This window comes from Saccostrea echinata, unplaced genomic scaffold (genome assembly GCF_033153115.1).
Source record: "Saccostrea echinata isolate AGI-Se365-2 ecotype Australia unplaced genomic scaffold, CSIRO_AGI_Sech_v1 ptg000016l, whole genome shotgun sequence".
NCBI classification, from domain to species: Eukaryota; Metazoa; Mollusca; class Bivalvia; order Ostreida; family Ostreidae; genus Saccostrea; species Saccostrea echinata.
Window position 1 is genome coordinate 14,606,645 of NW_026889765.1, and position 22,549 is coordinate 14,629,193.

The 22,549-nt window shown below is 32.5% G+C and overlaps 1 protein-coding gene across 3 annotated transcripts in view; it reads left to right on the forward strand.

Moving 5' to 3' along the window:
- LOC133188473 (uncharacterized protein C10orf67, mitochondrial-like) overlaps positions 1 to 20,666 on the forward strand; it is a 29,020-nt gene extending 8,354 nt beyond the window's left edge. For all 3 annotated transcript variants that reach the window (XM_061323917.1, XM_061323918.1, XM_061323919.1), the window contains 13 exons: positions 391 to 535; positions 929 to 987; positions 1,763 to 1,828; positions 3,293 to 3,304; positions 5,138 to 5,203; positions 5,641 to 5,748; positions 8,140 to 8,231; positions 8,604 to 8,669; positions 9,033 to 9,120; positions 11,254 to 11,316; positions 11,756 to 11,906; positions 19,407 to 19,476; positions 19,832 to 20,666. In XM_061323917.1, coding sequence (XP_061179901.1) covers positions 391 to 535; positions 929 to 987; positions 1,763 to 1,828; positions 3,293 to 3,304; positions 5,138 to 5,203; positions 5,641 to 5,748; positions 8,140 to 8,231; positions 8,604 to 8,669; positions 9,033 to 9,120; positions 11,254 to 11,316; positions 11,756 to 11,906; positions 19,407 to 19,476; positions 19,832 to 19,931 — 1,086 coding nt within the window. In that variant the 3' untranslated portion in view covers positions 19,932 to 20,666. The remainder of the gene's footprint in view (positions 1 to 390; positions 536 to 928; positions 988 to 1,762; positions 1,829 to 3,292; positions 3,305 to 5,137; positions 5,204 to 5,640; positions 5,749 to 8,139; positions 8,232 to 8,603; positions 8,670 to 9,032; positions 9,121 to 11,253; positions 11,317 to 11,755; positions 11,907 to 19,406; positions 19,477 to 19,831) is intronic.
- The last annotated feature ends 1,883 nt before the right edge of the window (positions 20,667 to 22,549 follow it).

Below are 22,549 nucleotides of genomic sequence, written 5' to 3' on the forward strand. Positions count from 1 at the left end.
ACTTTGTGATGTGTCTTTTACACCAGTACAAGTATGTGAAATGCTGATTGTAATTACATATTTGAATATTTCTTTATATATGTAACTTTAGCTTAATGTCAGATTGTAGATGTAGATTTGCTGTGAGAGTGTATACAGGTGTGTGGTACTTGGAACAGGGAGATTTTTGTTCAGCTTTGTTAATTTTGTCCATTATATTATAAATATTTTTATGATTTTAAAATAATTTTGTAGCAAAGCTTTGATTAGTTGCTGAACTAAACATATCTTCTTAAAAGTAAAAATAATAATTACTGTGTTTTTGCAATATGATCAATGTGCTTTAAGGCACAATGTAAGTATATACCTTGTACATGAGCTAAGCTTAAGAGTTGTGTTATATGTTGATAGGTTGAGGAGCTCTCTGTGAAATCTAAATCTCCCAGTGTTAATGAGGAGTTTGAGGCCCTGAAGGAGGAGTGTGATGGTTTACATAAGAGGGTGGATCGCCTCGAGGAGGCCCTAGATATAAAGGAAAACGAGAATGTTAACCTAAGTAAGTTTATAAGTTACCAATGAAATTAGGACAGATAAAATTGAGGTTCATTGACCAAGAGAGACAACTCTAACTTTGCTAAATGTCCATTATCTGGCATATTTTATGCAAAGATAAACAAGATTTCTTTTGGAAAACTGTTATTATTAAATTTATCTAAAATATTTAAATAAAGTTTTTTTAAGTGATCAGAGGTGATGAAAATATCAATGTGAAAGTATATTTCATATTGGGTCTTAATTTTCTCCATTTTTTTTTAACTTTTATTTTTTTTTAAATTATCTCAACTAAGCCTTTAAGTTACCTGGTCAGTACAAACAAATTTATTCTTTGAGAACACATTACATCTGCAGTATTTAAATAATAACTCACAGATATTATTTAACATTGTAGTGGAACAAATCAGTCAGTTAAATTCCAACTTGGAGAAGGAAAGAATCATGGTGGATCAGGTAAATAACTTATAGGTTGTAAGAGAAAACTACTTGTCCCGTCCCCTCATTTTTAATGAGTGAACAGGGGATGAGAAGGTGCTATTATAAACTTGTCTCCATTGAGAAGAAAAAGCTTTTGCCTTTTTACATTGGTAAATGTAATAATTAGGCATGATGAGTGTCCTTATAAGAATTTGTTAAAATATGCTGTCAAAAGTAAGTTTCCTCTTCTGATTCTGTACATGTAACTATTTATAAAGAATGCTAAGACTAAAATGATAGCTTTCAGTTCTCAGAATGGTCACTGAATGACCACTGATTCAAGTCTTTCAGTTGGTGGCGATTAAGTCAACTCAAGGATTGGTACATTGCAGTGGCTTCTCATGTAGTCACTTTTCAATTGTTCACTTTTAGCTTATAAATGTGCATGTTTTCTTTTCTGCCAATTTATGACATTAACAATACAGTATAACAATATTTTTGAATAAAAACTTATGTCTTGATCATTTCTTCCTGTGCTCTGTTCCTAATTGAGAGAATGTATTTGGAATCCTGAAGGTGATGCAGTAAAAATGATTGGAATTCATAATTAAAAGCATAGTGCTTCCTGAAATGCTTCTCACATTTATAAAGCAATACATATTGAAGTTTACTTGAACAGTTTAAGCAATTGGTTAGGATTCTGTGGGACAAGTTGACATGATAGTTTATTTCATCACTCCACATATTTCATAACATTTTTAGTTATATCCAATGATGTCGTTTATTTAGAATTTCATTAATTTATTCCCAGCTAAAATATGAAGCAGAAGAAACCAAAAAACTTGCTGAAAAAGAGAAGCAGTCTTCAAAATCTCAGGTTAGATCGTTTTATCATTGCCCTATCTTTATAGTTTAATTTAATATTTACAGGAAATTCTTGGATTATTGGGAGTTTGGTTGTGTTGAACATGTGTGTCAGTTAGTTCATTCACTGGTTTTTTTCCTTCTTAATTGTTTTTCCCCTTATTTTGATAAAATGGTAATTGCTTAATATTCTGTAATGCATACACTTAAAACATAAAATCTGATGAGAAATGCTCGTTATGGTAAAGTTCTACTTAAATGTAAACTGTATAAATGACCTTATTGTAGATGGCATTGGAGGTAACTGTCACATTTCTTAATTTCACTGTATTTATTCCCAATTATATTACAGTAACTGTACTATTCTACAATCCTTTTACTCTTATCTCTAATATACTGTGTTTCTGTCAAAATGACCTTACAATAACTGTCAATTCCCACTTTCATCATGTGTATTATTATGTTTACCTACTTACAGTTCTTAACATACTCAGTAGGGTTTTATTTATAACTACCCAGAAAAGTTTACCTCATGTAGCAAACAAATTAAGTTCATAGTTATGTTGAACAAAGTTGACTCTTCCAAAATTATGAATTTCATGGCCTGTGGGTCAAGGATTCTGCTGTTACGGTAGGGCTGTATTGATTATATAGTGAAATTAAATGCATCGTCTTCCTCTCTGTGCCTGGGTATTAAGCAAACAAATTAAAAGAAAAGTTATGATGAATAAGGGTGCCTCTCAAATTGCAAATTTCATGCCCCTGCATCAGGGGTTCTAGTGTAAGGGTAGGACTGTGTTGTTTATATAGTGAAAATGCATTATTTCTTTGAAAATCTTCTTCTCTGCCCCTGGGTATTCAATCAAATTAATACCTTGAATAATGCATGTCATAGCAATTTGAAAGTCCCAACCACTTTTTCATGTATAATATTTTAACTTCTCTCAAATTGTCTTTCATTTCATACTATTTTTTACTTGCTTGCCCCTGTTTACATTTCTATTTCTTTTAACATTCCCCAGTTTTCTGCACTCTGAAATCTAACATGTCCAGAGTACCACAGGATTGTGTACTTAAAAATCCATGTGACTTTTTAAATTTTGCCATATGAAATTTTAAATCCTTTCAATTTCTATCTCCTTTATATTACACATGTATTTGTAAGTTAGAAATGTTAATATATATAAACCTCTTCATTTATTAGCAACACATGATTATAAAAAAAACTAATTATAAGGTAGCAAAAAAAGACAGATTGAGTTTGAAACATTATAAAATTTACTGTAGTTGAACCTCAAGAAATTATTAAATGCGAGTGTTTATAAATGAATAGTGTATCAATGTATTTTCCTAAATGATTTACGGTATTTTAGACAATTATTGATTTTGTATTACATAATGTAATGGTGTTGTATTTCTTTATCACAAAAATCTTATTGATGTTGTGATGACCATGTTTGTTATTGTTTACTTACAGGCAGAGGCTCTGGTAATATTTACAAACTCATTCAGAACGCACAATTTTATTTGTTGGTTTTGCAAGAAAATAATCATAGGTTGTGTGCAGTTTTTTTTTTTTTTTGGTTGCAATATAATTTAAATGGAATTCTTGAAGAATCCTCAGTCCAGTAAGAGTTGCTTGACAGAATTCATTTTTTTTTTTTTATCAGAATCTAGATGATATTTTAGCTTGTATACTACTCTTTTATCATGTTTATGTAACAATTCTTTCTGACAGCTCTTAATTAATTCGCTGACAGATTACTTTGCATAGTAATACATGTAACAACCAAAATTGGAAGTTTATTTATAATAATGCACAGTGCAAAGGTAAAAAAAAAATTATATGTAACGTTAACCTTAAAATCTAACCAATCAGTTTGCTGGATGTTTTAACATAATTTATCCTTATAAGCAATGTATAGACTTTCATTTTCATTTACTAAATATATATAGTAGATAATATGTAATTCCTTTTAAACCTATGTACAGTATTAAGATAAGCCAAATTTCACATGAGCTAATCACTTTTAAAAAACTTGGTTTAAAAATTAAGTTGTACATAATGATCAAATCAAGCACAGCTGTTTTCAAGATATTTTGCAGAGCCCCCACAAGTGCTTAAGTCTGTTAACAGATGTAAATCATAGACAATTATATCTATGCCTTTATAGTGTGTGTTGGGTTATTGTTTGCAGTTTGTTGTTATGAATCAAGCATTGTTTGTTAGTTATTTATATGTTTATGATTTGTACATTACAGAACTCAGATGTAAGTTTCTGCATTATATAATCAGGATTGTGACACTAACTATACAATATGCACTCACAGCTTCCCTCATTAAATATAATAACCAAGAAATAACAAACAATATAGTGTTCTTTTTAATTGTGATACTCCCTTCCCCCAAATAAATTAGAAAATTTAAATATTGTAGCTTTCTAAGAACAGCATGCAGTTCATGTATAAGTTCAGTCTCAGACTTGCAGCATTAGCACATTAATTTAATGCTTGAAAAATACCCTTTCTTTACAGAAAAGAAACTAACACTTAGCTTACTATGTCAAAATAATTGCATGTTGATTAACTAACATTCAACTCATATTCAACAACAGACCCTATCTCCTGAGCACAAGCATGTTACAAAAAAAAAATTGCCTCTTTTAAAGCATCAAGATGTATCCTTGTTTTTCATTTATGATTTTTCAAAAGCTTTTCTTTCCCACTCATGCACTTAATTGGCACACAATCATTCTGCTGAACTTAAAAGAATGAACAGAGAGAAACACCACATATACTGAACTTGCAAATTAAGTTATTTTCAACTGAAATTCAACTAGACATTCACTGCTTGTTTGTGTTACATGTAATTGCCATTTGAAGATCTGCAGAATTGCATTATCTCACTTTATATGACAGATCCTTTTTTTATCTATAATATGATTAATCTCCAAGATTTTACATTATTACACTGAGGCTGAATATTTAAGACGATGAAAAAAAGGAAAATTATTCATGACTACATAAGAGAGAGAGAGAGAAAGATTGGGAGAGAGAGAGAGAGTAGTTTTAAGAAAAAATAAATTGCTGTGTATTAATTAATACATTATGATCTTGTTTTAATTAATTAAAGGGATAAGAAATAAATGAAAAGTAAAAGTGGCATTGAGCAGATTATGACTAAGATTATGATAAGTAATGGATGTTCAATATTTTCTATGCATTGATAATTTTTTTCTGCTTTTTCCCTTAAAAGATACAGTATCTTTAATTGTTTGATTTATCAATCTCAGAAGACTACTGATGTATCTATTGTCTATAGTTAGCTAAACAGAAACAGGAAATGCAGAGGATGATGGAGGAACAAATCAGAAGAGCCAAAGAGGAGGTAAGGGGAGTTAATTAAGTCAGCTCCTCAAAATACTGATCATTGTAACAAATTAATTCCCTTTTTAGATTCATTTGACTCTTCATTTATAGTAACTTAAGTACAATGTATAGGTTTATAAAGTAAAAAAAAAAATTTTTTTTTTTTATGCAAATTGCAGCAAATTTCATGTGCAGCTATTATGTAGGGTATAAGTATTTCCAAATCGGCATTTATTTTTATGCAGGAAATGCAATAAAAAAGACTTTAATATCAAATACATGTAAGGAACCTTTCTCTTCAAGATATGCCAGAAAAACAATCATGCACATCGTCTGTTCATTTATCTATTTTTGATGAAAGATGGGGGGATTTAACTTCTTATTTGCAAATATTTTGAAGGAATGTCTAGGTAATTTATACAGAATATACATTTTTTTTGTGTCCATTCACTATAGGCAGAAAATGCCAGACAAGAGGAAGCCAAGTCATTAAAGGATGCTGAGAGTAGCAAACTGAAGTTACTGATGGATCAAAAGAAACTTCTGGAACAGGAGTTAATGCAGGTGAGTTAAAACTGAGCATGTAAACTTTAAAAACTTTACACATTACTGTATAGTTTGTTATGGTCAGTGGTCAGCAGTATTTCCTGCATTGTCTGCATGGTTGATGCCAGGACTAGCATTGATCAGTAGTTTTAGAGTACTTTGTTGTGGCTGTATATTATCTGTAAAAGATGACCACATCAGCAAGACGCACACTGGTTAAGAGGAAATCAAATGTAGGATTATTTCAGATTGATATTAAAGGTTGAGCTAGATATGATTTTACATGTTAAGAGATATCAATTAAGTTCCTATTTGATACTTTTTATTGTATAATTTAGGCCCCAAGTTTTACACAGTATCACAAAAGTGTGAGTTGACCGGTGGTCAAGTTTGACACATTTGCAGTGGGAAAGGCTCTTGTTGTCCTGGCACTGGAAGTGGCTCCTCAAATCAAAAGTGCACACATTTATCTTGTACTTAGTCCTCTAAATCTGTCTTTACTTGTCAATTGTCCACAAAAATCTATTACATCTTATTTTCAGTTGAAGGTATTACTTCTATCTGCTTGACTTTCCTAAACCTATTTTCTTTTTTAGCTCACCTGAGCTCAAAGGTTCAAGTGAGTGTTTTTGATCAAAATTTGCCTGTTTACTGTCGTGGCAGCTTGTGGGCATATACTTCGTAAACTTTTCATATTTTTATCCCCTTCTTCAGATTCAATGAGCCAATTTCAACCAAACTTGGCACAAAATATTCTTTAGGTAAGGGGATTCAAGTTTGCTCAAATAAAGGGCCATGTCCCTTTTCAAGGGGAGATAATCCAGAAAAGGCAATTGTAGGTTGGGGTTACTGTAGACATCGTGTTTCCCGTGTGGTATTAATTCACGCTATGTACAAAGTCACCATTTTCTGCGAAAATTTTTCACAGTATACTTAAAATGCATAAAGGACATATAATGACAATCCAAGAAATTGGCATAATTTTCTACCGGTGGATTAAACCGAAATTGTGATTCTATGGAATTATGTCCCGTTGGAACAAAGTACATTTACAGTATTTTAAAATATAATTATATATAGATCTTCTCAAAATCCACTAGGCCAGAAAAGGAGAAACTTATCTGAAAGCTTTCTAGCATAATGTAAATTCAAGTTTATTCAAATCATTGCTCCTGAGTGTAGGGTGGTGCCACAATAGATGATTAAATTTTAACATAGGAAAAAATCTTTAAAAATCTTGATCTCAAGAACAACAAGGCCACAATTAGACATATTGATATGGAATCATAGTCAGGGAGTATAAATTCAAGTTTGTTTAGATCATTACCCCTGGGGGTAGGGTGGGGCCACAATGGGTGATCAAATTTTACATAGGAATATATAGGAAATTTTTTTAAAAGAACAACGAAACCATGATTAGTCATATTAATATGGAAGCATCCTCAGATAGTGTAGATTTAAGTTTGTTCAAATCATGACCCTTGGGGGAAGGGTGGGGCCACAACGGGGGATCAAAGTTTTACATAGGAATATATAGGAAATATCTTTAAAAATCTTTTTCTGAAGAACAAAAACATACTGAAATGGAAGCATCTTCAGGTAATGTAGATTCAAGTTTGTTCAAATCATGACCCCAGGGGGTAATTTGGGGCCACAATGGGGGATCAGTTTTGCATAGAATATGTAGAAAAAATCTTTGAAAGTCTTTTTCTTAAGAACAACACATATTGATATGGAAGCATCCTCAGGTAGTGTAGATTTGAGTTAAAATCATGACCCCTTGGGTAATTTTGGGCAACAATGGGGGTTTAAAGTATATAAGAAAAATCTTTAAATATCTCTCAAGAACAACAAAGCCTTGATTAGTCATATTGATATGGAAGCATCCCCAGGTAGTGTAGATTCAAGTTTGTTCAAATCATGAACCAACCTCCCAACCCCAACTCCCCCAACCCCCCCAACCCCCTCCTCCCGGGAAGGGTGGCAGACATCTTTAAAATTCTGTTTTCAAGAACAGCAAAGCCATGATTATGGTAGTCATATGAATATTGAATCATCCTCAGATAGTTTAGATTCAGTTTTGTTCAAAACATGACACCTGGGGGTAGGGTATGGCTGACTCTGGTGAGCATTGTGGCCTATGGGCCTCTTGTTCAAAAATTAATTTTAAGAAACTTGTGTTCAAATTTACATGTATTTTAAATTTTTTTTTGATTAATGGATTACAGATTTTTCTAACCGATGTTCCAAATGAGTAATTGGTTAACCAGTTACAAATTGCCCTCCCTAGTATGTAGTATATGGACTATAAGGCAATGCAGTGTACTTACAATAAAGTTGAGTCCTTGGATGATTTTTTTAATTTATTACATGTAGATGATATGCAAATTGATTAATACTGATTATTAGGAGAGAAAAAAGAACTCTGTGAAAACCCATGAAGAAGTGGATGTTGAGAAATATAAAAGACTGGAACAGAAGCTCAGAGATGAAATAGCAAGGTAGGAATTGGAATCAATGAAAAAATGTCAAACAGTATAAATCTTAATTTAGGTCATCTTTAAGGTACATGTGAGATCTATAAAGGGGCAACTCTACTAATGCTTGAATTCATATTTTATCTATAAGCTATATTGTAATGTAAACAATTCATTTATGTTAAATGTAGTATAGTATCATCAGTTAAATCAGTATTTTTGTCAATGTATTAAGTTTCTTTTAGACATTATTATCACTTAGTTCATGTGTTATATAATTTTTTAATAAATTAGATGACATGAAAAAAACTGATTATTGACACAGTTCCCACAAGTAGTCATTAAATAAAAATATGCTTTAACATGTATAAAAATTTATTGAATTTCCTTTGAAAGACTTAAAAAAGAAATTGAAAGGATACATCGCACATGGGAGAAGAAGTTTGCAATTTTACAGCAAAGGTATGAAAAAGATTCTGTTCATAAATTGTTACTTCATATTTTGGCAGTAATGTGCAAAGATAAACAGTTAAAAATGTAAGTTATGTTATTGGTATACATATATCACTGTTACTTTTTTTTTTTTTTTGGAGGGGGGGTGCTATATTCTCACCATGATGTCATTCATATATGATACATCCATCATCAGTACTGATAAAGTTGACACATATCAATTTGTGAAAATGAGCTGTATAATGCATGATTATACACCGGATGTCACAGCTTTATTATGTTGTTGTTTTTTTAAGCATGATTCACATATTTCTTCTGGATCGTAATAGTATGCAGATGAAGGTTGTTGACTGCTGTGTTTTGTTTTGACAGTTTACATGCCCTGAAGGATGAGAGTTACATCAGACAGACTCTACAGAGACAAGCTGCCTCCCTCCATCACGCTGCAGTCAGTTACGCTGTAAGTCTCTGTAGCAGTTGATACTGTATTAATATTCAAACTTTATGAGTCAATTTTTATAGTTTTCAAGCATTTTTATGCCCCGCCATGAGGTGTTCTTATAGATAATGTTCAGCTCAATTTAAATAAAGAATTCAAGATATTGTCATCAAACTTCATATGCTAATACATACTGATAAGAGCTATCAACTGCATCAACATTTTTTCACCTTGACCTCACTTTCTTAAATCAGTGTTTACCTCAGTTTTAAATAAACCATTCAAGATATGTTTATCAAACTTAATATGCTGATACTTATTAGTGAGGGCTATTCAACTGCATGAAATCTTTTAGCCTTAGGCTTTCTGTGACCTTGACCTCACTTTTTTTAATTTGCATTTTGCTTAGTTTAAAAAAAAATTCAGATATTTCTGGAGCATATAGTGTTTGTCATGTCCGTCTTCTGTCCTTCTTTCCTTCCATCCATCCATCTGTCCTTCCGTCACACTTTGTGTTTAGCTTAGTTCAAAGCTCAGTTTCAAAGAAACTATCAAAGATATCTTCATCAAATTTCATATGCTGATAGATATTGATGAGAGCTATGCAACTGCATCAACATTTTTTGACCTTGACATTTCCTTTGACCTTTACCTCACTTTTCCTGAATTAGTTTTTAGCTCAATTTTAAAGATACCATTCAAGATTGTGTAATCAAACTTCATATGCTGATACATACTGATGAGAGCTATTCAACTGTATCAACATTTTTTTTACCTTTCCTTTGACCTTGACCTCACTTTTCCTAAATTAGTGTTTAGCTCAGTTTTAAAGATACCATTCAAGATAGTGTAATCAAACTTCATATGCTGATACATACTGATGCGAGCTTTGAACTGCATCAACATTTTTTGACCTTGACCTTTCCTTTGACCTTGACCTCACTTTTCTTAAATTAGTGTTTAGCTCAGTTTTAAAGAAACCATTCACGATAGTATTATCAAACTTTATATGCTGATACATACTGATGAGAGCTATTCAACTGCAACATTATTTGAACTTGACCTTTCCTTTGACCTTGACCTCACTTTTATCAATTTGTGTTTAATTCAGTTTTAAAGAAACCATTCATAATATTTTTATCAAACTTCATAGGCAAATACATACTGATGTAAGCTTTTCAAATGCATAAAAAAATTTTGACCTTGACCTTTCCTTTGACCTTAACTTCATTTATTTTAAATTAGTGTTTAGCTCAGTTTTAAATAAAGCATTCAAAATATTTTTATCAAACTTAATATACTGATATGTATTTGTGAGAACTATTCAACTGCATCAAAAATGTTTGATCTTGAACTTTTCTGTGACCTTGACCTCACTTTTCTTAAATTTGCATTTTGCTTAGTTTTAAAGAGTTTTAGTTTTTGCATTTGTTTAAGATGTATTTATGTAAGCTTATGCATTTATACATAATTTGGTGAGAATTTATCATCTATATCCAACTTTTTAGATTTCAATTTTAAAGAAACTGTTCAAGATATTCTCATCATATTTCATACACTAATACAACTTTTCATGTTGCATTACTAATATACCCTTGGCGGGGCATTCATGTCCTATGGACATATTTCTAGTTTGATGATTGAAATGTTTTACTAAGTGGTCCATAAAATAATTGAAGTTGGACTGGTTGATGAGATGATCAAGGGACTGCTATGATATTTCTTACAATAAACTTTTTTCTTCAATGTAGGCGGGATCAGTTATATTTATTTTTGCATTCGTTGGTGTCACTTTGACAATTACAGAATTGACCTAGTTAAATCTGCAGTGCAGGTGAACAAAATTTAAATCAAAATTTTGTCATATTCATTGCAAACATGAAAGCCAGTGCAAGATAAATTATGATAGAAAGATAAATGTATGATGTGTAAATACAAGATCCCTGGTAACTAGAGCAATATCCTGTAAAGGAGAAATATTACTTATTCTCTTTAGAGAAGTGGACAGGCTTTTGCCTACATTTGTGGATTTAGGCGAAAGCCTGTCCACTTCTCTAAAGAGAATAGAATATTACTGATTTTTTTTAAGTTTTATTAGCTGTGAAATTCTCTGATTATCTTTAAAGTTGATTTTATCTCCACTTCTCCATTAAGGTGGACACACCTGCAGGAATTCTTCCTCAGAGGCAGCCATCTTATCCCAGGAAACCTGTAATTGTAAGTTTGGCTAATGATTAAATATACAGTTAAACTTCATGATCTCAAACTCAATGGGACCTACAAAAAACTCTGAGATATCTGAGGGTTCAAGATATCACGCTTAAGGGTAAAATACTTATTAAGAAATTACTTAAGTTAGGACTTCCCAATCACTTCGACATATCCATGGTATTTAAGATATAGGTGTTAGAGATACCAAAGTTCAACTGTATATTCCTTTAAAAAATTGAATGCAAATATTTTTTTTTCCTTGGTTGTATATTGTAGCATAAGATTTCTCATTCAGTATTAACAGCATTTTTTAAAGTTATGAGTAGTGTAGGTATTGAAATTCTATTGAATATAAATTATATTAGGTCCATAATCTATAGCAATAGATAAATGAAATTAAATTTTCCATGATTTATTGATGTTTTTATGTAATATTAATACATAGCCGGATATCCCAAAGAAGCCCCAACCATCTAACACTCCGGCTATGAATGTTAACGCCTCTGCTCAGGGAATGGTCATGCCAGACAAGGATTATATATCTTATACCGTGTCAGCTCCCAGTGGACGGGGCACTGCCATGTTGTCTGTAGACGGTAAGTATAACATCATTACCTGCAGCTGCTGCTAATAACACGTAGCAAGGATCTGATTGCATCATGAGCAGAGGATTATATTTGATCTCACAAGCTTGCAGAAGTTGAAATCTTCTGGTGAAAAGATGTCTGTATGTTGAATCTGAAAGGTTTTTATGCCCCGCCATGAATATGGCCGGGGCATATAGTGTTTGTCATGTCCGTCTTCCGTCCTTCTGTCCTTCCGTCTGTCCTTCCGTCACACTTTGCGTTTAGCTCTGTTCAAAGCTCAGTTTCAAAGAAACTATCCAAGATATTTTTATCAAACTTCATATGCTGATAGATATTGATGAGAGCTATGCAACTGCATCAACATTTTTTGACCTTGACCTTTCCTTTGACCTTGACCTCACTTTTCTTAAATTAGTGTTTAGCTCAGTTTTAAAGATACCATTCAAGATAGTGTAATCAAACTTCATATGTTGATACATACTGATGTAAGCTATTCAACTGCATCAACATTTTTTAGGTCACCTGAGTCACTCAGGTGACCTATTGCTATCTATTTTCGTCCGTCGTCGTCCGTCGTGCGTCGTGTGTTAACATTTGAACATTTTCAGCTTTTTCTCTGAAACCGCTGAACCAATTTCAACCAATTTTAGCATATGGCATCTATGTGTGAAGGGGAACAAAATTTGTGAATATCATGGTCCCTGCCCCCCTGGGGCCTGAGGGGTGGGGCTAAAACCACCAAAATTAATGCAATCTTTAAAAATCTTCTTCTTTACTCCTGGACATCAAGCAGTCAAACTGTTTGCATGATTGTAATAAGCATTGAGCCCTCTACCAAAATTGTGAAATTCATGGCCCCAGGGTCAGGGGTTCTGGTGCTAGGGTGGGGTTATATAGATCATATAGTGAAAGTGCATTATTTCTTTGAAAATCTTCTTCTCTACTCCTGGGTATTATTGAAACAAATTAAATACATAGTTATGTTAAGCAAGAGTGACTCTACCAAAATTGTGAAATTCATAGCCCCAGGGTCAGGGGTTCTGGTGCTAGGGGGAGGGGGGGGGGGTGCTATATAGATCATATAGTGAAAGTGCATTATTTCTTTGAAAATCTTCTTCTCTACTCCTGGGTATTATTGGAACAAATTGAATACATAGTTATGATAAGCAAGGGTGACTCTACCAAAATTGTGAAATTCATGGCCCCAGGGTTAGGGGTTCTGGTGCAAGGGTGGGGTTATATAGATCATATAGTGAACATGCATTATTTCTTTGAAAATCTTCTTCTCTACTCCTTGGCATTATTTAAACAAATTAAATACATAATTATGTTAAGCAAGAGTGACTCTACCGAAATTGTGAAATTCATGGCCCCAGGGTAAAGGTTTCTGGTGCTGGGGGGGGGGGGGGGGGGGGGCTATATAGATCATATAGTGAAAGTGCATTATTTCTTTGAAAATCTTCTTCTCTACTCCTGGGTATTATTGAATCAAATTGAATACATAGTTATGATAAGCAAGGGTGACTCTACCAAAATTGTGAAATTCATGGCCCCAGGGTCAGGGGTTCTGGTGCTAGGGCGGGGCTATATAGATCATATAGTGAAAGTGCATTATTTCTTTGAAAATCTTGTTCTCTACTCCTGGGTATTATTGAAACAAATTAAATACATAGTTATGATAAGCAAGGGGACTCTACCAAAATTGTGAAATTCATGGCCCCAGGGTTAGGGGTTCTGGTGCTAGGGTGGGGCTATATAGATCATATACTGAAAGTGCATTATTTCTTTGAAAATCTTCTTCTCTTCTCCTGGGTATAATTGAAACTAATTAAATACATAGTTATGATATTAGGAAGGGTGAATCTTCCAAAATAGTGATTTTCATGACCCTTGGATCAGGGGTTCTGATGTTAGGGCCCGGGCTCTATTTATTATATAGTGAAAATGCATTAATGCTTTAAAAATCTTCTTCTCTGCTCCTGGGTATTTTTGAAACAAACTAAGTACATTGTTATGATAAGCAATGATGCCTCTTCCAAAATTGTGAAATTCATGGCCCCAGGGACAGGGGTTCTGGTTCTAGGGTGGGGCTATTATAGATCCTATAGTGAAGGTGAATTTTTTCTTTGAAAATCTTCTTCTCTGCCCCTGGGTACTATTTAAACAAACTAAATACATTGTTATGATACACAAGGATGCCTCTTCCAAAATTGTGAATTTCATGGCCCCAGGGTCAAGGGTTCTAGTGAAAAGGTTTGGGGGGGGGGGGGGGGGGCTCTATTGATTATATAGTGAAAAAGCACAATTTCTTTGAAAATATTCTTTTCTGCTTCTGGTTAAAAAGCAAAGAAGCTAAGTATATAGTTATGATGAGCAAGAGTGCTTCTTCCAGAGTAGTGAATTGCATGACCCGGGTCAGATGTGCTGGTGTAAGGGTGGGGCTCTTGATAAATATAGTGAAAATGCATTAATTCTATTAAATAATCCTGTCTGCTCCTTAGTGTTAAGCAGATAAACAAAGTGATTACTTGTGATGAGCAAACTTCTGGTCCCAGGGTGAGAGACTCTAGTGTTTCTTGGTGGAGGGGGGAGGGGGGGGGGGGCTCTATTGATAATATAGTGAATCTGAAGTAAAAATGCATTATTTCTTTAAAAATTTTCTCTGCACTTGGGCATATCAGAGGCAAAAAGATTAAAAGTTTTAATAAGGAAGGGTATTTTTACCAGATTTTTGAACATCTGGATCATTTGTTCAAGTGTTCTGGTCCTGGCCAGATCTCTATTAATTTGTATTCTACTGAGAGGAGTTATTCCCCTTTGCCATTTACTTTTGATAATTAATCACTGTAAACAATGTACTTGAAAGGTTAATAGAATAAGAGAATTAAGCAAGAATTTTTATTGTATAATACAAAAAGTATTTTCATACTTTTAAGGATCAGATAGACTTATAAGTAATAAATAAATAAAAATGGAACAAAAATAACTTGTCTTATTAAATGTTCATCAAAGACCAAGAGAGGCCAATGTAAGAGGTTTCAACAAGAAATTAAAATAGTACAGAAGCACTGATAGATTTTAATACACTGTATAGTGATAGTGATAAATGGGGAACAGATTAGAACCTAATTCATAAACTATCAATGAATACTAGATTAATTATTTTGTTGATCCTGATCACCCTAGTATTTTTCTTGCTTTTGGGCAACAAAGCTTCACCTTTCAGTTCATTTTATACTCTATGGATCCTCCAAATTGTTGTATTATACTCAGGTGACCGTTAAGGCCCTTGGGCCTCTTGTTTGACCTTGACCTTTCTTTTGACCTTGACCTCACTTTTCTTGAATTAGTGTTTAGCTCAGTTTTAATGAAACCATTCAAGATATTTTTAGCAAACTTCATATGCTGATACATACTAATGAGAGCTATGCAACTGCATCAACATTTTTTGACCTTGACCTTTCCTTTGACCTTGACCTCACTTTTCTTAAATTAGTGTCAAACTTCATATGCTGATACATACTGATGAGAGCTATTCAACTGCATTAATGTTTTTTGACCTTGACCTTTCCTTTGACCTTGACCTCACTTTTCTTAAATTAGTGTTTAGCTCAGTTTTATAGAAACCATTCATAATATTTTTTATCAAACTTCATATGCTAATACATACTGATGTAACCTTTTCAACTGCATCAATAATTTTTTACCTTGACCTTTCCTTTGACCCTGACCTCACCTTTCTTAAATTAGTGTTAAACTTCATATGATGATACATACTGATGTAAGCTATTCAACTGCATCAATATTTTTTCACCTTGACCTTTCCTTTGACCTTGACCTCATTTTTCTCAATTTGTGTTAAAATTTTGCATTACTAATATACCCTCGGCGGGGCATTCATGTCCTATGGACATATTTCTAGTTCTTTAAAATTTTCTTCTTAATAACAGGAGAGCCAAGGTGACTCAGATGAGCATTGTAGCTCAAGAGCCTCTTGTTATACACTCTCAATATTGCAGTAACAAGAACTATACATTTTAAATGCATTACTACAAGCCTTAGCATATCGAAACAGCTGATTATAATCAGATTATACATCTTAGACCTGGCGTAATATCAGAATGATAAAAAAAATGTATATTCTGGTCTATTTCTTCAAAAAGGAAATGCAAATTGTAATTGTGTTGTTTGTGTGTCTTGTGTTCCTACAAAAAAGACATAAATTATTGAATAAATAATAGTTATGGCAAAGATTATAGCTTCTCAAAACTACATCAAACTTCAAGATCAAGGTCATGAAGTCAAATATCATAGTACATCCCGAAAGGTCTCGTCACAAATAATGCAGATGTGAAAAAATATGAAAGGTCTGTCTCTTATGGAGCAAAAAGGTTATGGTCAAGGTTAAAATTTTTTTTAAGAAGTAAAAATTCTAGGTCAAAGTCAAAAATGATATACTTTTCTGAAGGGTGAATGCCCTCAGGCTATCTTTGTTCCTTCAAAAGTTAGCAACACTAATAAAATGTTTGAAAATTAGGTCAAAATTAAGGTCAAGGTCACAGGGTCAAGTACCATAGCACATTTGGAAAGATTTTGCCACAGGTAATGCACTTGTCAAATATGAACGCCCTATCATAAATCATTCAAAGGTAATCACCAAAGTTAAACTTTTTAAAATTATGTCAAGGTCAAGGGGTAAAAAATTATAGCATGCTCAGAACCTTCTTGTTAAAGGTAATGCACATGTCAAACATAAAAGCCCTATCTTTTCTCAATCAAAAGTTATAAGCAAAGATAAAATTTTTGAAAAGTAGGTTAACTTCAAGTTCATGGGGTCAAAAAGCATGGTACATTTTGAAAGGTCTTGTCACAGGTAATGTACATGTTATATGAAAGCCCTATGTTTTCTTATTCAGATTTTATGACCAATTTAAAGTAACCTTAAAATGTTTGAAAAGTAGGTCAAACTTCAAGGTCAAGGTTTCTCAGGATCACTGTCAAATAAGGACTTTATATGAATCATTATCAGGCCAAAAAGTGTGTATCTATAATCACCTGCATCAAAATTTGAAAATGCTGAATGTGTTATCATGTTTTAAAAATTAATAATTAATTCTACTTTTGATATGATAAACTATTTTATTTAATTTCCCTTTTTTCTATTAAATGTTATTACTAAGTATTTAATAAATGTAAAAAATATACTCTTTTCCACATTACACCCCATATCAGCCCTTGGGCTGACATTGGTGTCTTGGGCTGATACTGGGTGTGACATGGAAAAAGGGTATATACTGTGTACATGATACTTGTTAAGGCTCAGTAATGTTAACTTTTTTTTATTACAGCGTATACATAGCAGATTGCCATCATAACAGTACATCTTTGTCCTCTGATCATAATAATTATATACAGAACACTATTTTTCCCTTTAATCTCATTTAAGCCATTGAAGAAATTCATTTCCCTGAGTTTGTATAATTATAAATACCGATATACCTGGTACCAATATCTCATAAGTTGATTTGCTTTATACCTTTAATGGCCCTGTAAATAACAGCTTAATTGAATGAAAACGTATGATCAAACTTAAACTTATGATTAAAACCAGTTTAATATACTAGGAGTAACTTCTTCTCAAGAGTTCAATTTAAGGTCAACAGGACAAAAGAAATTTGTAAGGTTGTAGAATTTTAGGTCACCTGAGTTATATTGTCATCCCCACTTACTCTTTGTCATCTGTTCATGTTGACTATTTATAAACTACTACATTGTAAACATTTACAGATTCCTTTTTAAGATCTTGTACCAATTTGAAACTAAAGAAATATTCCTTTGCATCTATATGTAATGATGAACAAATGTTTTTTATACCGTAGTCAGTTCCTTTATAAGTCTAGTGTACTTTTCAGATTATTTGGAGGAATTTTGACCCACTTATAACTGGGCACAATTATTTTGCCAGAATTGGTTGTCAATTTCAGATTAATATTCTATTGTACTTTCCTTTGTTTAAAGTATGCTTTGAAGTATGACATCATTATTTGATCTTGTATTAACAACAATAATTTGATCAAAATCGAAATAATTGAAATTTGTAGGACCTATGCTTGTACTTCATGTATATGGCGACCTTAGATATTCCTTTCCTGTATGAAATAATGTTCAGAATATGCCCAGACTTTTGTCAATGATAATTGTTGGAGTTTACAAATTTACTTTGATTTCCAGATAATTACCAATATTTCTAGGACTCACTTTTAAGTTGTACATAGAGTTTTGGACCAAAATTTAACTCCCAGAAATCCAACTTATATACACATGTACATTGAAAACTGTAAATTAGGGAGCACCTAAATGTTTTGATTTTTTATGATGTACATTACGATTTGAAAACAATGAGCCACACTTGAAGTGATAAGAGGTCATTCTAGGGATGAGCTGTACTTTTATCTTTGAAGAATCTTTTATTCACAACTACATGTAAAACCAACCCTTTGATCTCAATAAATGATTTATAATATTACAATTTTCTTTTCTGCTTGAACTTTCAGTAAGGTGTGACATTCTCGGCTATACATAATTAGCGTCTCTCAAATAGTGACCTAGATTCTCATTGGTTGCCAGATTAGCTCATCAATACTGAAATTTACACAGCTTTTCATTCACGAGTGAAATACACATAGGATAAAAATGGGACAGACGTCAACGAGTGACACAGGGAACCAATGACATCATTTCTTACAGTAAAGAGGTGTGGCTTATGTTATCTCAATCATTTGTCAACAACAGTCTAAGTTGCTAATGTTATTAATTTCTTAACCAATGAGAATCTAGGTCACCATTGGAGAGATGCTAATTATGTATCGCCGAGAATGTCACACCTTACTGAAAGTTCAAGCAGAAAAGAGAATTGTACTAAATAATTTATAAGGAGATGGAATGTAAAACTGCATATAGAGTTTGTCATGTCTGTCTTCTGTCCCTCCATCCATCTGTCCTTCCGTTGTGCTTTGCGTGTAGCTCAGTCTCAAAGAAACTATTGAAGCTACTTTTATCAAACTTCATATGCTGATACATATTAATGAGAGCTATTCAACTGCATCAACATTTTTTTTACCTTAATCTTTCCTTTGACACTTTTTTTTAAATTAGTGTTTAGCTTGATTTTAAAGAAATCATTCCAGATAGTGTTATCAAAATTCGTAGGCTGATATTGTACATACTGAAATATGCTATTCAACTGCATCAACATTTTTTGACCTTGACATTTCCTTTGACCTTGAGTAATGAAAAAGAAATGTGATTAATATATGCTAGCATCAGCCGGCTTAGAATTGTATGTATTATTATACAGCTATATTGGTTTGGACAAATCCTCACTTGACAACCTTATAGGAAAAGCATGTAAGAATTAAATGTATGGAAACTTAACATCATTTCTTTTTTCCCTTGAAATGGTAAAACTTGTTTGTATTAACTGCACATTGCATTTTCTTTTTTACACAGAAAATCAAGTGATGTCTGATGGAGAACAAATGCCAGAGGATACAGATCATATCCCCCCTCCTCCAACAAGGTATTACCATGATCGACACATGGAGGATGTATATTAATTTTCAAACACCACCATAGCAAGATTAATAACTCAAATCAAATACAAAAAAACATTAAAATAGGATAATTTAAATTACAGAATTATAAGTAGTTGACAAGCAAGAGTCATATGTGATCAAGATAATTGGGCTTTATATAAAATAAATCATTAAGTTTTATGTACAGTTACAGACATATACAACATCTGGTTTTTATAAATATTGTAGATGGGATCTGATCATTTTCTAATCTTTTGAGTTATACCATTTGAACTTTTTACTAGAAGCTGGTTTCAATAATCATTTTAAAAAATTTTTCCTTCTCTTTTTCAATAACAGGCGACGAGATAGTCCTGGTGACACCCAGAGTAAAATGGATGATGGACTTTTTTCCTCTCAGTCACAACCAATGGTAACCCCGACAACAACTGGCCAATAGAAATAGGTGTTACAAAATATTGGTAACAATTAAAGAGCCAACCAAATATTATGTTACAGGAGGATTGATGTTATTGATCTAATTGTCTAGTTCTACTTAAAGGCAAAGATAAAACTTTGAAATAACAGTTTGACATATAAATTATCAATTGAAATCTTGTGAAGGTTAGTTTTAAAGCTGTTTTTATAGTTTGGTTTCATGTTGAAGCTAAATCAAAAGGCCTCCTTTGGATAAATTTTGTTTGTTTTGAGTGAATGGTGTAAATGTGTGTGTAATACAGAAATAGATTTGAGAATGTGAGATGATACAGTGTATCATATAAGAATGTGAGATGATACAGTATATCATATAAGAATGTGAGATGGTGCAGTGTATGATATAAGAATGTGAGATGATACAGTATATCATATAAGAATGTGAGATGGTGCAGTGTATGATATAAGAATGTGAGATGATACAATATACATGTATTATATTAAGAATGTGAGGCTGGTGTAACTTAAGTTTGTATGTGAGAAAAGTGTTGTACATGTATGTCAATAATGTACAATGTATAATGTCAGATTGATTGAAATGAAATTTTAAATGAGATGGTATGTTTTGTTTTAGATACTCAAACAAAGTATTTTTAATTGATGTTACTTTTTCTAATGATACTGCTGATTTTTGTTTACTATAACTGCTGTGTGGTGGATTTACTGTGATATAACTTTGACATTTATTTATATAAACAATGTTGCCTTCAATAAATTATCATAACAGCTGTGTACAATTTCTTTTCTGGATTTTAATATGGGAAGTATCAGTTATAAATATTCAAAGAAGTTGAAAGAAAGTTCAAACCTTGGGATTCCCCGTCAAAATTTATTGTGTGGAAGATTAGTACATGTAGTACGGGGTAACAAGGTCATTCCACATCCATGAGAGTAGGACTCGTAATCTCTTGTGAATGGATGAGAGTGGACCTGCTCCAAAAACTTGAACATGTTCAATCATCCAACATGGGCATCAGATTCTGTACCCGAAGCATGTCTGTAAATCCCTATATGCCTTGTCATAATGGAAAAGTTATTACATTTTGTGCCCTATAAGATTCTGTGTTAGTCTCAATGCAAAATGTAATACATGTAATGCAAATTGTAATAATCCAAAATGTGTGTTATTTCATTTTTATTAAAACGTTTTGCATTAATGTTATTACTTTTTGCCTTATATTCTGCATTAATCTTGATGCAAAATGTAACAATGCAAAATATAATAAGACAATGCAATAAAACAGATATTTCATTCTGTATCAGTATTATAGTTTGCATTGTTACATAGCTTTTTGCAAATTCAAAAAGTCATCATGTTTGCAGGAACTTTGTTAGAAACATGATGATTATATGCTGCCTAATATGTTATAGGCAGCAAAAGAAACAAATTGAGTATCTAAAGGAATTCATAAGAACTAAACAATTTGAATTCATATTTTTCCTTTGTGCAATATAGATTCCAAAACAACGGAATGCCCTATAGGTGTATACGTATGTTTCTGATGTGAACAGATTATTAAACATGGTGTAGATTTTAGATTTCATGTACAAAGGGTTTTATTTCCTGTTATAAACAATGACAATATGTACAGTATACTATATAGAGACAAATTACAAGAATCGTTTAATATATACATACAGAAAAAAAAGTACAAGACAAGAGGCACAAGGGCCTTAACAGTCACCTGAGTTTAATGTAACACAGACTGTAAAATAAAACAAAATAAGCTGATAAATGAAGCTATGTTGCCCAAAAGCAAGATAATAGGATGATCAGGGATCAGCAAAATAACTAAGTACTAGGTAACAAATATATAAGTTGATCTATTTACTTGTCTGTATTTGCCCCCATTTGTCACTAACCCCATGGGTACTACTAGTACACAAAGCCATTGTTATTGAGCACTATTAGTATACCTATCTCATTCCCTCTCACATTGGCTTCTCTTAGTCTTTGAAGAACTTTCAATGTACAGAGATAAAATATTTTTGTCCCATTTTTAGTTATCTATTATTTACAAGTCTACCTAACCATTAAAAATTATGGAAGTACTTTTTGTATTTGAAATATTATAAAAATATCTTGTATAATCCTGTAACTCAATTGACCTTTCAATTACATTTTTATAGTGATTAATTATCATGGGTGAATAGCAAAGGGGAATAACTTCTTTCCATTGAATACAATTTAATAGATCGACCAAGTGGTGCAGAATTTCAAAAATCTAGTAAAAATACCCTTGCTTATTACAAATTTATATACCCTGATTGCCTCCAAGATGCCCAGGAGCAGAGAAGAAGATTCTCAAAGAAATAATGGATTTTCACAATAGATTCAACATAGCCCCATCCTAACACCAGAGCCCATGACCCAGGGGCCAAGAAATTAATATTTTTTAAAGAGGCACCTTGCTCAACATAACCATGCATTTAGTATACTTGCTAAATACCCAGTAGCAGAGAAGATTTTGAAAGAAATGCCTTTTTACCAAACATTCAAAAGACCTCCCACCCTAACACCAAAACCCCTGAGCCATGGGTTATGAATTTCAAACTTTTTGAAAAAGCATTCTTCCTCACCAT